This window comes from Aphanomyces astaci, assembly GCF_000520075.1.
Source record: "Aphanomyces astaci strain APO3 unplaced genomic scaffold supercont1.5, whole genome shotgun sequence".
NCBI classification, from domain to species: domain Eukaryota; phylum Oomycota; class Saprolegniomycetes; order Saprolegniales; family Verrucalvaceae; genus Aphanomyces; species Aphanomyces astaci.
Window position 1 is genome coordinate 1,274,032 of NW_009798268.1, and position 13,074 is coordinate 1,287,105.

The 13,074-nt window shown below is 46.8% G+C and overlaps 3 protein-coding genes across 3 annotated transcripts; all 3 read left to right on the forward strand.

Moving 5' to 3' along the window:
* Positions 1–1,835: 1,835 nt before the first annotated feature.
* On the forward strand, positions 1,836–3,500 carry H257_03189 (hypothetical protein; the record flags this gene model as incomplete). Its single annotated transcript, XM_009827169.1, has 1 exon — positions 1,836–3,500. The coding sequence occupies one exon, from the start codon at positions 1,836–1,838 to the stop codon at positions 3,498–3,500; it is 1,665 nt and encodes a 554-aa protein (XP_009825471.1).
* A 3,169-nt stretch (positions 3,501–6,669) lies between these two features.
* On the forward strand, positions 6,670–7,734 carry H257_03190 (hypothetical protein; the record flags this gene model as incomplete). The annotated part of the gene is made up of 4 exons (XM_009827170.1): positions 6,670–6,692; positions 6,738–6,954; positions 7,068–7,628; positions 7,677–7,734. Exons 3-4 carry the CDS (start codon positions 7,186–7,188, stop codon positions 7,732–7,734), a joined length of 501 nt encoding a protein of 166 aa, XP_009825472.1. The 5' UTR covers positions 6,670–6,692; positions 6,738–6,954; positions 7,068–7,185.
* Positions 7,735–11,244: 3,510 nt separating this feature from the next.
* H257_03191 (hypothetical protein) lies at positions 11,245–12,950 on the forward strand. Its single transcript, XM_009827171.1, has one exon. It carries the CDS (start codon positions 11,303–11,305, stop codon positions 12,608–12,610), a length of 1,308 nt encoding a protein of 435 aa, XP_009825473.1. The 5' UTR covers positions 11,245–11,302; the 3' UTR covers positions 12,611–12,950.
* The last annotated feature ends 124 nt before the right edge of the window (positions 12,951–13,074 follow it).

Consider the following 13,074-nt stretch of genomic DNA (forward strand, 5'->3'; position numbering starts at 1 on the left):
TTGACGTTTTTCAAGCTTTCTGATGTGAAATTTGACAAGACGTTCAAGACTATCCAGCGTTTTATGCACGTTATCATCGATGCCAAAGGGGACAATAGGTACAAGATGCCGCGGAGCAAGGTGGCGGATGAAGTCGAAGTGGCACTTGCACAGACTTCGAGACTTAAGGAAGACGATAGATTAGAAGAAGTGTCTAACCTGCTCGGCGATGGGTTGTTTAATTCTATTAAATTAAGATTCCTATTACTTGCACTTTGTATACCTACGAATGTCTGCTTGCAATAGTTACATAACAGAGGTAGTACAACTCGACCGGAAATAGTTTTAGTATAATTACTACTTACGGTTAGTATGTGTAGTAATTGATGTGTGATGGACTTCGTTGTTTGTCTTGTGCTCGGTGGGAGGGTTCTCGGGGTAAACCCCCCTTCTGAATCCAACCATGCTATAACGTTACATGAATTTTAGCCAATCAGATATTGCTCGATTTTTGCTCTTATTTTATTTTGGTCCATAGCCTACAACAGGAATTGTAAACCACACCATGTCCAGTTTCTCCCCGGTTCACTGTACTAAGGTTATATGGTTTTTTCATTCAGGACGGTTGGCCTAACGATTGAGACTGGAATCGGCTTCTTCTGAAACTAATTTTGCAATTCCCATCTCCTTGGGGCCAAACCAACCATGGTAAAAAAACGATGGAACTGTCCGAGCGCGTTCCGCACGTGAGCGTCACCAAGGACAAAAGCGACAAACCTTGCCTGCACAAGCGTCAATTTCGTGGGGGACTCGAAGATGGTGTCCCCAATGGAGGACTCATGTGAGAACGGGGTGCTCCATCCTTAAGTGCTCGCTCTGTTGGCGCAGTACGTGACCATCATGTGTTCCTATACGTTCCGTACAAAGTTCTCGTAAACTACTTCCACGTCACGGGGTCCGATATAGTGTCATCTCGTTGGGATGCTCGCTCAAGGTGTTTGTGGGTCTATCATTGGCTACCGTCAAAAGTCCTACATGTGCTGGGCTGGCTGCTCTGTGGCTCGTGCACGTTCGACTTGGGCTGCATGTCACATGGCGGCCGTGAGAACTCTTCGCTTCATCCCAGGACCGACCCGTACAACTTTGAAGCGCGACGACATATCGACCTCTTGTATCTCATGGCGACGTTTGAGAGCATCATCGCCGGAAGCCTGCGGATGCGCTGATCGCGGAGTATGCCCACGGGAGGGAACACGACCATACCCAGGGCGTATGCAGTCGCTCATTTACGCCACGCTTGACAGTAGCATCTACGGTGTCGGCCGTGTTGTTGGTTATACTCTACCAACTACGGAGTCTCGTTTGATATCCGGACATTGCTCTCAACAGCGTGCTTCTCATGTTGGTCGTGCCAGGCATTCTCAACGTGTGGGTCACGTAATTTTATTACAAGGACACGCGTGATGATGGTGGCACGACCTACGGTCTACGCAAGCGCTATGTTTGCATGCTCTGGGGCGTCTTGAACCCACGCAAAAGTAGAGCTAGAACACATCGGCGGATCGGTACTGCTTGAGGCCTCCGTCGTGTTGAGTGTGGCGGCCAACATCATGACCATGTTTGAATTCACTGAGTGCATACCGCATTTCAGGCGGCCACAGCTGCAAAAAGTTACTTGTAGAACTTGACAACCGTATCATGTTGGGACTTCGTTGGCCTTCCCTGCGTTGCCCCTCACCTCCCTCGTGATGGGAAGTGACTTTCCGGATGCGTAAGGGTGTTCCGAAACCTTTGATTTCGAGTATTTGCAGCGGCTTTCTCGGTGCGAAGTATCACTCTGCATTTCACAGCGGCAAATGCACAAAACTTCAGTGGGACTCGAGCTGTTCGAGCGTATTTCGCGTGTGAGTGTAGGCAATGAAAAAGTAGCCGACTACTCTGGTTTCAAGTCACCCAGTGGAGTAGACAATGGACGCGGGAACGACGAAGGGGCCTTGCGTGAAGGGGGGGCACCCGTGTACACCAGCCCCGAAGTGCTTGCCTTGTTGGCGCAGTACGTGACCGTTGGTCTCATGTATGGCGCATTGCCCCTCGTTCCGTACAACATCCTTGTCAGCTACTTCCACGTCACGGGGACCCGGTATTCGTCTGCGCGCGCCCTGATCTCGTTGGGGTGGTCGCTCAAGGTGTTTGTGGGGATCGTGTCCGACTGCTTTCCGATGTTTGGATATCGTCGGAAGTCCTACATGGTGCTGGGCTGGCTGCTCTGTGGCTCATGCATGCTTGTGTTGGGCTTTTTACCTCATGGGGGGCCCGGGAACCCAAAGCTTTCAAAGACCGACCCATATAATGTGGATGCACAATCGCGGGCCACGACCATTGGCCTCTTGTGTGCGTTGGCAACGTTTGCATACATCATCGCCGATGTGCCTGCGGATGCACTAGTCGTCGAGTATGCTCAGCGAGAACCTGAACACGTCCGGGGGCGTATGCAGTCGCTCATTTATGCCACACGCACAGTGACGTCGACCCTCTCGATCGCGTTGATGGGGTTTGGGTTGAACTCTGCCAACTACGGGGGCTCGTTCAACGCAGACATTGGACTGAACACGGTGTTTCTCATCTTGACCGTACCGTGCTTTCTCAACGTGTTCGTCACACATGTGTACATTCAAGACAAGTGCCACGACGGGGTCAACTTTCGTGTATACCTCCGGCAATTCTGGGACTTGGCCCAGAAGCGTGCGGTGTGGACCATCATGTTATTCAACTTCTTCTTCAACTTATTTGGGTCCAACATCACGACAACCGCCGCGCCGTATGTTCAAAGTGTTTGGGCAAACGTGGATAACGTCAACAACTCAGTCATGTCGGCGTTGGGGGCACTCATCTTTGCAGCCATCTTGGGGGTGATGGGCCGATGGGGGACGACGTGGAACTGGCGCTTCTGGATCGTGTTGTCCACGCTGTCGGCGGTGGCGATCGATGCCGTGGTGCAGTACTTGACTATTTACAACTATTTGCGCAACCAGTGGTTTTACCTCGGCGTGCCGATCACAGAGTACATTCCGCAAGGCGTGCTGTTTATCATCACGACGTTTGCGATTGTCGAACTGGCCGAAGAAGGCAACGAAGGCATCATCTACGGCCTCTTGACCACGGTCACCAACCTCCCGTCGGTGTTTGGCACAATGGTTACAAACATGTACTGCGAGCGTTTTCAAGTGGGGGAGGGCGACATCAAGTCCGACACGTCTCAAGTGCGTAACGACGTGGCCACGACTTATGTCGTGTATTACTCGAGCGTGGTATTTGCGTGCTTGTTTGTGTTTCTGTACCCGACACAAAAAAAGATGTTGCAAGAGTGGAAGCAAAATGGAACCAAACACCCTTGGGTGGGAGGCTCGGTGCTCGTTGGCGCGTTTTCCATTTTGTGTGTGTCTGTGACCGCCAACATCATGACCATGTTTGAATCCACAAAGTGCTACCACATTGCGGGGGGCCACGGCTGCACGCCGTAAATCGTAGTAAGGGCATCCCCACCGGTGCGACTGTATAATCAGACTGTAAAATACCGTTTTACAGTTCCTGTATTTTGATTTTCGTCAAGTCAGCGGTAAAACTGTAAAACACCCGAATAATGTTTTTATCCGGAAGTGAACGCCGTTTGTGTGAAGTCATGATGGTGTGGGAGGACGACGATGATGACATGGATCAAGCTTGGGAGATTCTTGGCTTTCATCAGTATTCTGCGCGCCCTAGAGGCTTTACTGCCAACCGCCAGCCAAACCTACAACGAGATAGCGAGACTGCGCAGGCTCGGATTTATCTACTACTTGGTCCCAATCCAATCTACGGCGAAGCCAAGTTTCGCCGTCGTTTTCGAATGGCCAGACCGCTGTTTGAACGAATCATGGACGGTGTGGTGATGCGTGATGAGTACTATCCTTGGACGCATCTTGAGAGATGTTGATCCATGACCGGACAAGCTGGCAGTCTTCGTCGGTCGGTCGTGAAGTTGGAGCCACGGACAGATTGTTGACTACATAACGCACATGATTGGACAAAATCATCCATTGTAGCATGTTATTGGCTAATTCGTCAAAACTGTATTTTAAAGTCGCGACTATAAATCTGGCCGATTTGCCGTCTCGCGGTAAATTTTTACAGTTTCCTGTATTTTACAGTTGCCCGGTGGGGTTGTCAAAACTGTAAATAATCCGGATAGAACTGTATAATAGCGTGTACAGTCGCACCGGTGGGGATACTCTAAGGTACCCTAGCATAGTGATAACTCTAAGACAGTGGTCGCCCGATTCCACAATTTATGCGTATGACAAGTTGTTTTGCAAAAGCTGTGCATTGGCAATATCGTTTGTCCGATACTAGTATTAACGTTTTCTTTGAGCATGCATAACTCATGGTCTTTGATTAGCCGATGCTTATTCGTGGGTAGTCGATGAAATGGATGTCAAATGTCGGGTGATTGATGTTGCTTTTCAATGGACGTACAGCTGTACTTGATTGGTTGGTTTATATCCGTTTCAAAATATTACCAATCACAATTGGTCACCTTATATGTTAAAACAGTGTTTCCAAGTTTCAAACTTCACTGTCAATCGTAATTGACATCTGTGACTACGACGTGCTATTTGTAGTACAGTTACTACAGTATAAATTTGAAGTATTAGTACTAGTAATACGTAATGTACTGTACATACTAAGTTAGCACGGTATATCTCGAGTCCATCGTCGCGTGCATTAACTGTAAGGTGATTCATGGAATTCCCGACCAGCATGCAATTCGCGCCAGCAAATGGTCAATCATAATCATCCATGGACTATGATTGGACAGAATTGCGTACTCTTGTATAAAATACTTGTAACATTTAATATTGAGCATGTCAGACATGTGATACAGTTTTTATATTAGTTGCATTTCTAAATTTAATTACTTTATCACTTTATAAATATCATTATTAAGAGGTTCTGAGGATTTGGTGCATGGGCGGTATCGTCGAGCAAATTCACCGCAGTTTTCCAGGACTATTTTGCATAGGAGAATACGGATAATTTTTTCGGATAATGGTGACTGGGTGGCATCAGCCAGCCTTCTGTACACTCCTTCACGCAATCGACATTCATAGGCTTATGTTAGGCTAAAGTGGTGACTTCCTCGAGTCGCCTAATCTATCCATACAAGACATATCTTGGACAGAGCGATACAGCTAGACGCCTGAATGTATGGCGGAGTGGCTAACCGAGCGACTGGTTGCATTCTTGAGAGCAAAGGAACCAAGGAAGTGGGGTAAACATGTTGAATGGTCACTAATAAGACGCCCACTCGGATACAAGTAGCAGTATGTTGCATGCATGCGTGGTTCTGTAATGTTTTCGTGGTTATACCGGCCCCCGGGGGACGCCTATCCACGCTCTCAGCTACTTTCGCCCTCGACGCCTCGTCCGTCGAAGCCGGAGGAGCGGCAAAAATACGCTCGTTCGGTTAATATCCGTATCTGAATCTCTGAAAAGTACTTCCGAAAGTCGTGAATACTTCGAAGTATTTCATTTCCACATCTAAAATTCTTCACCGAAAGTTTTACTTTTTCCACTTTTGAGATGAGTTCCATAACCTGAATCTTATATCAAAAGTGCTTCCGAAACCTCTTTATTTCATTCTGACTGGAAATTCATTTCCACTTCAACGGGAAATGGTGTAGTACTGCTATTCGAAGTTACGGATAATGTCTCTATCCAGGAAATTGGGTAGATGATATTTCGTTTGGAGCGACACTAAATTTTCTCCTCTTAGTAGATATATTTTGTCGCCCACGACGTTTGAGCCCGACATTGGTATGATTGGACAAAATTATGACCTGATGGATCGTGATTGGCCAAATTAAGTGTGTGATTTCAGGAGGCTCATTTGACATAATGTCTCTATCCAGGAAATTGGGTAGATGATATTTCGTTTGGAGCGACACTAAATTTTCTCCTCTTAGTAGATATATTTTGTCGCCCACGACGTTTGAGCCCGACATTGGTATGATTGGACAAAATTATGACCTGATGGATCGTGATTGGCCAAATTAAGTGTGTGATTTCAGGAGGCTCATTTGACATAATGTCTCTATCCAGGAAATTGGGTAGATGATATTTCGTTTGGAGCGACACTAAATTTTCTCCTCTTAGTAGATATATTTTGTCGCCCACGACGTTTGAGCCCGACATTGGTATGATTGGACAAAATTATGACCTGATGGATCGTGATTGGCCAAATTAAGTGTGTGATTTCAGGAGGCTCATTTGACAAAAGACAAAGTGACATTAGAGACGTCCCTCACGCTTTCGCTTTCGGACTTCGCTCAAGGTATTGCTGTATGAGCTGGTATGGCCCTCATATACTGACTCAAACATGTCATAACTAACGTACTTCGCAAATGCCTTTGACAGGGTCAAGCGCTCAGAGTACTTGCGGCGGTCGGCGCGAATCATTTCCTTCGTGAAGGAACGCAGCGGCTGGAACAAGCCCAATTGTGGGTCACTGGTAAACCACTGATTCCACGCATCCATGGCTGATCGTGCAGTAGGAACAACTGCATAAAGAACGAAGGAGTCAAGCGTCGCTTGCCGTCGGGGGATCGTGGCAGGTTTCGTGGCAGGCGCCGGTGCCAGTCGGGTCGGCGCAAGGCTCGCCACAGGGCCAAACGCAGGTGAGCTCTGTATGGTCCCCTGGAGGCCTTTGACGATGGCATAAGCTCTCGAAAATTAAACCGGCGCTCGGGGGATTCGAACACACGGTCAATGTCGTCAAGCGTGCAAGCCCCAACTTGGCGTCTAAGTCCTTCGAGTTCCCTGCCCACACGATGGAGTCAAATGGTGTGCCAAGGCTGAACTGGTTCAAGGCACTCGATCAAAATCAAGTACGATTGTACTTGAAAGATGCTGTTCAGAAGAACTCCGAGCTACCAACAGGTGAATTTGTCTTGTTCATATTAATATGCACTTTGTATTTGATTTTGTAATGACTATCTATTTGTTGTATAATTATTTCATTTTATTAATTTTGCATTGATTGGAAATTGTAGGAATTACGCTGCATAGCATGCGCCGTGGAGGAAGCTTTTACCGTGTGTTCGAATCCCCCGAGCGCCAGTTTAATTTTCGAGAGCTTATGGCGTAGTGTCGTTGGGAAGATGCAAAGACATGCTGCGAAATCTCATTACAAGGAACATTTCAAATGAAATTGACCCGCGCAATCTCTTGCGGGTCAATGCTGCAAACTACGAAACAAGTTTGAATGCCATGAGCATGCAAGCCTTGGGTGATGCCATCGTCAAAGGCCTCCAGGGGACCATACAGTTCTCACCTGCGTTTGGCCCTGTGGCGAGTCTTGCGCCGACCCGACTGGCACCGGCGCCTGCCACGAAACCTGCCACGATCCCCCGACGGCAAGCGACGCTTGACTCCTTCGTTCTTTATGCAGTTGTTCCTACTGCACGATCAGCCATGGATGCGTGGAATCAGTGGTATACCAGTGACCCACAATTGGGTTTGTTCCAGCCGCTGCGTTCCTTCACGAAGGAAATGATTCGCGCCGACCGCCGCAAGTACTCTGAGCGCTTGACCCTGTCAAAGGCATTTGCGAAGTACGTTAGTTATGACATGTTTGAGTCAGTATATGAGGGCCATACCAGCTCATACAGCAATACCTTGAGCGAAGTCCGAAAGCGAAAGCGTGAGGGACGTCTCTAATGTCACTTTGTCTTTTGTCAAATGAGCCTCCTGAAATCACACACTTAATTTGGCCAATCACGATCCATCAGGTCATAATTTTGTCCAATCATACCAATGTCGGGCTCAAACGTCGTGGGCGACAAAATATATCTACATATACACCAAATTTCCCGGATAACGTATTTTTATCCGAATGCTATCCGGGAAAACCGAAGTTTACTGTTAATTTGAGTGACAAATATACTGTCGCCGCGGTGGAGATGCACTTATACAATTATTTGCGATCACTGTCATGCAATTATTTGCGACCACTGTCATGGAAGTGGCGGCCAAAATTAACGCTCGGTCAAGGTCAACTGCGGCACAATGGTGAAGAAATAACAAACCTGCAGAAAATCAAGCCTCTGGATAATAAATGCGCAAGTCCGTACCTCTCCGCAGTATGGAATATCTGATGGATAGTTTTTTTATCTTCAAAATTGTATGTGACCAATCAAACTGTGCATGTAACGCAACGTCAGCGCAACTGCGCTTCATTGGATTATCCGGCTAAAAGTTGCGCTACCTGGAAGTATTTAGAGATAAGTAGCCAGGTTCTGCGTAACCCAAGCGACCACATGGACTACGTTGAAGTCGACTGGCTTACAGAGCATATGCGCATATATTCGATCTGTGGAAGTATGTCCTTTTAAGGCGAACGTGGTGTTAGCAGTCAACCGACTACCGTATACCCCCAGGGAGATGCGGGAACAGGACACAAACACATCGCTATGGAGAATTAAGGGCCCCTGACTCCTTCAAATCGTGGTGCGCCATTGTTTCCACGGAATCAAACGACGTGTACATGCGCGCGACTTTTACATATTATTATTCGCTTGAACATCTGTATGTTGATATTTGTATAAAGTATGCGTATTTGTATTCATCTCCATAATTATTTACGTTTTCCACCAACGATTTATACATCCTGTAGATTGCGCAGGCGTACATGCATGCGGGAAAGGCGCGATGCAGGTCAGCGATTTCTCAATGCATACTGCACAACGGGTGACGAAACTCTCCATTCCTCATAACAACAACCAATACTATCAAGAACACATTATTGCATGTCGCCTGAATCAACAGCTGTAGAGAAAGACAACTTCGAACTTGGCAAAATCGTCGTATTTCAAGAACAAGTGTGTACATGCGGGTAAGATGCCTCATGCCAGAGAGCTGTGTATGCGTAGATCATGCTGCATAGGCTGAGCTAGTAATGGACAATCTTGTAGTACGAGTAGCATTGCTCTAAGTATTAACACATTTTTTACACAGCTCGAGAAAAGCGTCATCAAAGTTTGTCCATTTTCGAATATGCGCATGTCGACATTTCATACCACAAAAACATGCACATGCGCAATAAAAATATTGCATCCGCAAATGTAATGAAATATTACGGAACTGTTGTGTTTTCAATGTGAAACGGGCGAAGTACATGCAGTGAGCGATATAATACGTGTCAGTACAGCAGCCAATGTCCCTCTCCAACACGTTGGATGACTACGAAGAAACTCCAGTTTCGCTTTCGCCAATTATGAATGCCTCGATTTTGGCCTTCCATAACTTCGTGTTAACGTTATGATGAGTTTCGCCAGTTCCCCCATCTCCCCCACTTCAGTACCTATGATTTCTCCGGTTGGACCTGTACCGGTTTGGAACATACCGGCCAATCACGAACATTTTCATGGTTCAGGTTGGGCATGTACCGAGTTGTCTCTAATTGGACAGAAATATCCAATCACCATGCGTTAATTATATTCATCGAATTAAATATAAGCCCTGTCATGGATTTAGACCAATGCTCATGCCTGAATAGTTTTTAAGGTACCGCGTGGAGCTGTACCGGTTGTGATCGGATTTCACTGACATTTTCATAGGTACTGAAGTGGGGGGTATATGGTAGTTCTCCGCGCCGTGAAGGCACTGCTCAACAAAATGAAGCTGAACGAAAACGAATGGCTCCATGTGATGCCCCTCGTTCAAGTTGCCTTCAACTATCGGACTGGATTCGAGGTACAATTTCCATGTGCGACGCATCGGCATTAGTCAAATTCGTTACACAATGAATTAGGCATACATATCCTAAATTTGATTTTCAGATTGAAATAATATTTATCGAAAATCCGAAATGGAGCATATGTCCTATAGGTGTGTTAATTATTTTGTATACTTATGTGGAGTCCGTATTCCTGATTAGGTTTCAACTAGGCATTTCAAGAAATCTGAACAATCAATATGTTCGATTAGGAGGTGGGCCCAAAGTAATACGCACGATTTGCACAAGTTGGGTCTATTATAAAGAATTGTGCAAAACAAAATCAACAACAAAAAAAAAAGTACTCTAAATAGGATAAAACCTACTTTTAAAGCACAGCTACTTCTCTAGGAATTAGGACATCATGACCACAATGATTTGGTCCATCTTAGCTTAATGCGCTTCGCGTTGGATATCCATTGCTTCTTGTCGCTCCAGACGTTTAGCTTCTCGCTCATCACGTGCAGCCTCAAGTTGCATTTGGTATTGGCGGTACTCTAGCTCCATCCTTGTTGTCGCTCTTGCATGGGTGCTAGAACTTCAAAGGTGTGTTGTCGCGCGTCACGCTGCTCAAAACACCAAATGGCTTCGTTTTCCGCGCTATAAGCTGCATAAGGTAATATAGGTACTTCGAAGTATTATGTTGTGGCGTGATCTATTTTATCCAATCATATGAAATCTGGATTTCTATTTGGTAAACCTGCTCGGCCTATCATCGAAAGTTCGGCTCGTTCACGTTATGCTGTTTTTGAGGATTGAACGCGCTACATCACAGAAGGAAACTTTGAAGGATTCGATGTATTCTTCACCAAGTTATAGCTTGTCAAAGTCAAAATTGTGAATTTAGAGAAGTTTAGTAGTTTACCCTAATTACTGTAGATTGCCCTTGGTTAACCTCGGAACTAGTACTTCGCTCTCAAAGCGGCGCTTCACGCAGGAAATCGCATGGGACGTAATGTTTCTCGTGGCTTATTAAAACCGATATAAATAATAATTAAATAAATGAGCAATTATAGATATCCATCAAGGCCCTTGATGGATGATCACTAACCACGTTCTGACTTGAAACTTCGTCATTGAACAAGAGGTCTATTATACCTCTTGTTCAATGACCTATGTTCAGTATCTTATTGCCTTGGCGATGGGTATACTGTACTGCCATGGAGAATTTCACAAGAAATCCGATTTAATGCTTAGAGAGTCCTAATTCTGGTATACTCGCCATATTTGGATTCAACCATTGTGCATATGGTAACGTTCTCGTGGGCCTATAAATACAGCTGGTATAGTCGCCATATTTGTAGCCATTTCTGCGTAAAACGGTTGTGAACTCAATAATGAATCCATTGTGAACTCAACAGTAACGTTATCATTGCTTGCACGGCAGCGTAAAATTAGTCCCCTGGTTTCTATTTCAGGCATCGAAAGAGTTTCACGCGCACTTTTCACTCATTCCCAACTTTACTGCGTCATTCACACGTACCAAACCAACAACACCCTGCAAAACACGTCATGGGAGGAGCTGTGTCTGTTGAAAACGCTGAGATCATTTACGTTGCCGAAGATGGCTCCATTGGGCTCACGGAGCCGTTCGCTGCCCGCTTCGAGAACGACATGCCATTTGACATCAAGCGCCCCGTGGTTACCCGCAAGCACGAAACTCTGATCAAGGAGAATTGGTCTGCCATCTGCCAGGGCACTTCCGCGTTTGACGCGGTCAAGCACCTGACGCCGACCAAGTTCTTCTATCGGACGTTCTACAACATCTTGTTCGAGATGGCACCGTCGCTGCGTCCGATCTTTCGATCCAGCATGACCGTGCAAGGCAAGTCGTTGGCGGGGATTATCAAGACCCTAGCCACAGTCATCAACGGCGCCAACATCGTGAAGGCGTCCCAAGAACTGGCCAAACGGCATCTCCAGTACGGTGCCAAGAAGGACCATTACACGGCGGTGGGCCAGATTTTGCTACAAACGCTGGAAATCGTGAGCGGAGACAAGTGGACTCCAGAGATTTCTACGGCGTACCTGACTGCGTACAGCTTGATCTACTTTGTGATGCTCCCCGTGATCCTAAACAACGAGCCGGTCGAGATCACAGAAAGCCTGCCCGCGACGATCTCCAAGTCGGAGACAATTTCAGCGACGGCCAAGCGACTCACGTTGACCTTTGACTTTAACTTGCGGTTCCATCCGGGCGATGCGATTCTTCTGGGGCTGCCTGTCGCCGAAGGGGGAGAAGTGAAGCGGCACTATACGATTGCCTCACTCAGTGTCGAAGGGACCAACACCATCGACATTGTCGTGGACGACGTGAGCGCGTCGTCGCACTGGCTCGTCACCCAAGCGACTGGAGCGACCGTCAAGTTGTACTGGATTGAGTCAAACGTCCGGTTTGAGATCGACTCGCCCGAATCCATTCCCTCAAATGTCGTGTTTGTGAGTCATGGGGTGGGGTGCGTGCCATTCCTGGTCATGCTGGAGGGACTGTATCGCATTCGAGAAACGTTCCACGGCAGCGCCGTGACGTTGCAAGTGGCCCCCAACCAAGCCGACGTGGACGCGTACACGTCTGCGGTGACCTCTACAGGAAAGCCCATCGAATGGGAATCCAGTTCCATCCACTATGCGCCAACTGTCTCGGCCGACAAGCTCAAAGACATTGCGCCAAATCTTGCGCATAGCGACTTGTACGTGTGCGGCCCTGCTGACTTCATCGCAACCACAGAAGAAGCGTTCGTGGCCACAGGGGGATCCAAGGATCGGATTCATGTGTATTCGTTCGACAATGCGCAGTTGGGGGCGCGGAAAATTCAATGAACGAGACTTAATTGGGGCTAATCTTATCCAAATGTTTTGCCCATAACGATAGATCACCAACTTTTCAACGAATATGTGATCAGATTCATGAAGTTCGAGTTGGTTTAGGGTGCGTCTGGTAACATTTCAAAAATAATATTCCATTTTCTCCAACATGGGATTAACCAAAGTGCCATTCTCAAAATGGAGGTAAAAGGTAAGGTCCATTTTGTAATGAGGCGTTTTGGACCTCTTCAACGAGTAAATTCCACGTGGAATTATTGGATTTGGGTTAACACTCTTCAAGCAAGACATGTTTCAATTTTGATCATATTCGTTGAATTCGGCCCCAAAATGGCGTTTTGAGCCCTGACAGTGAATACTGTACCATTTTTTCACGAAAACAGTAGTTGCACAGATAAGTCCTTTAGCCACCAGGGAAATTGAAGCACGGCACAAATGCATGGGGCTGCAGTAACTACCAG

What these genes read in the sequence shown, in the direction of transcription:
- H257_03191 (XM_009827171.1), top strand. Translation starts at nt 11,303, where the DNA reads ATGGGAGGAGCTGTGTCTGTTGAAAACGCTGAGATCATTTACGTTGCC.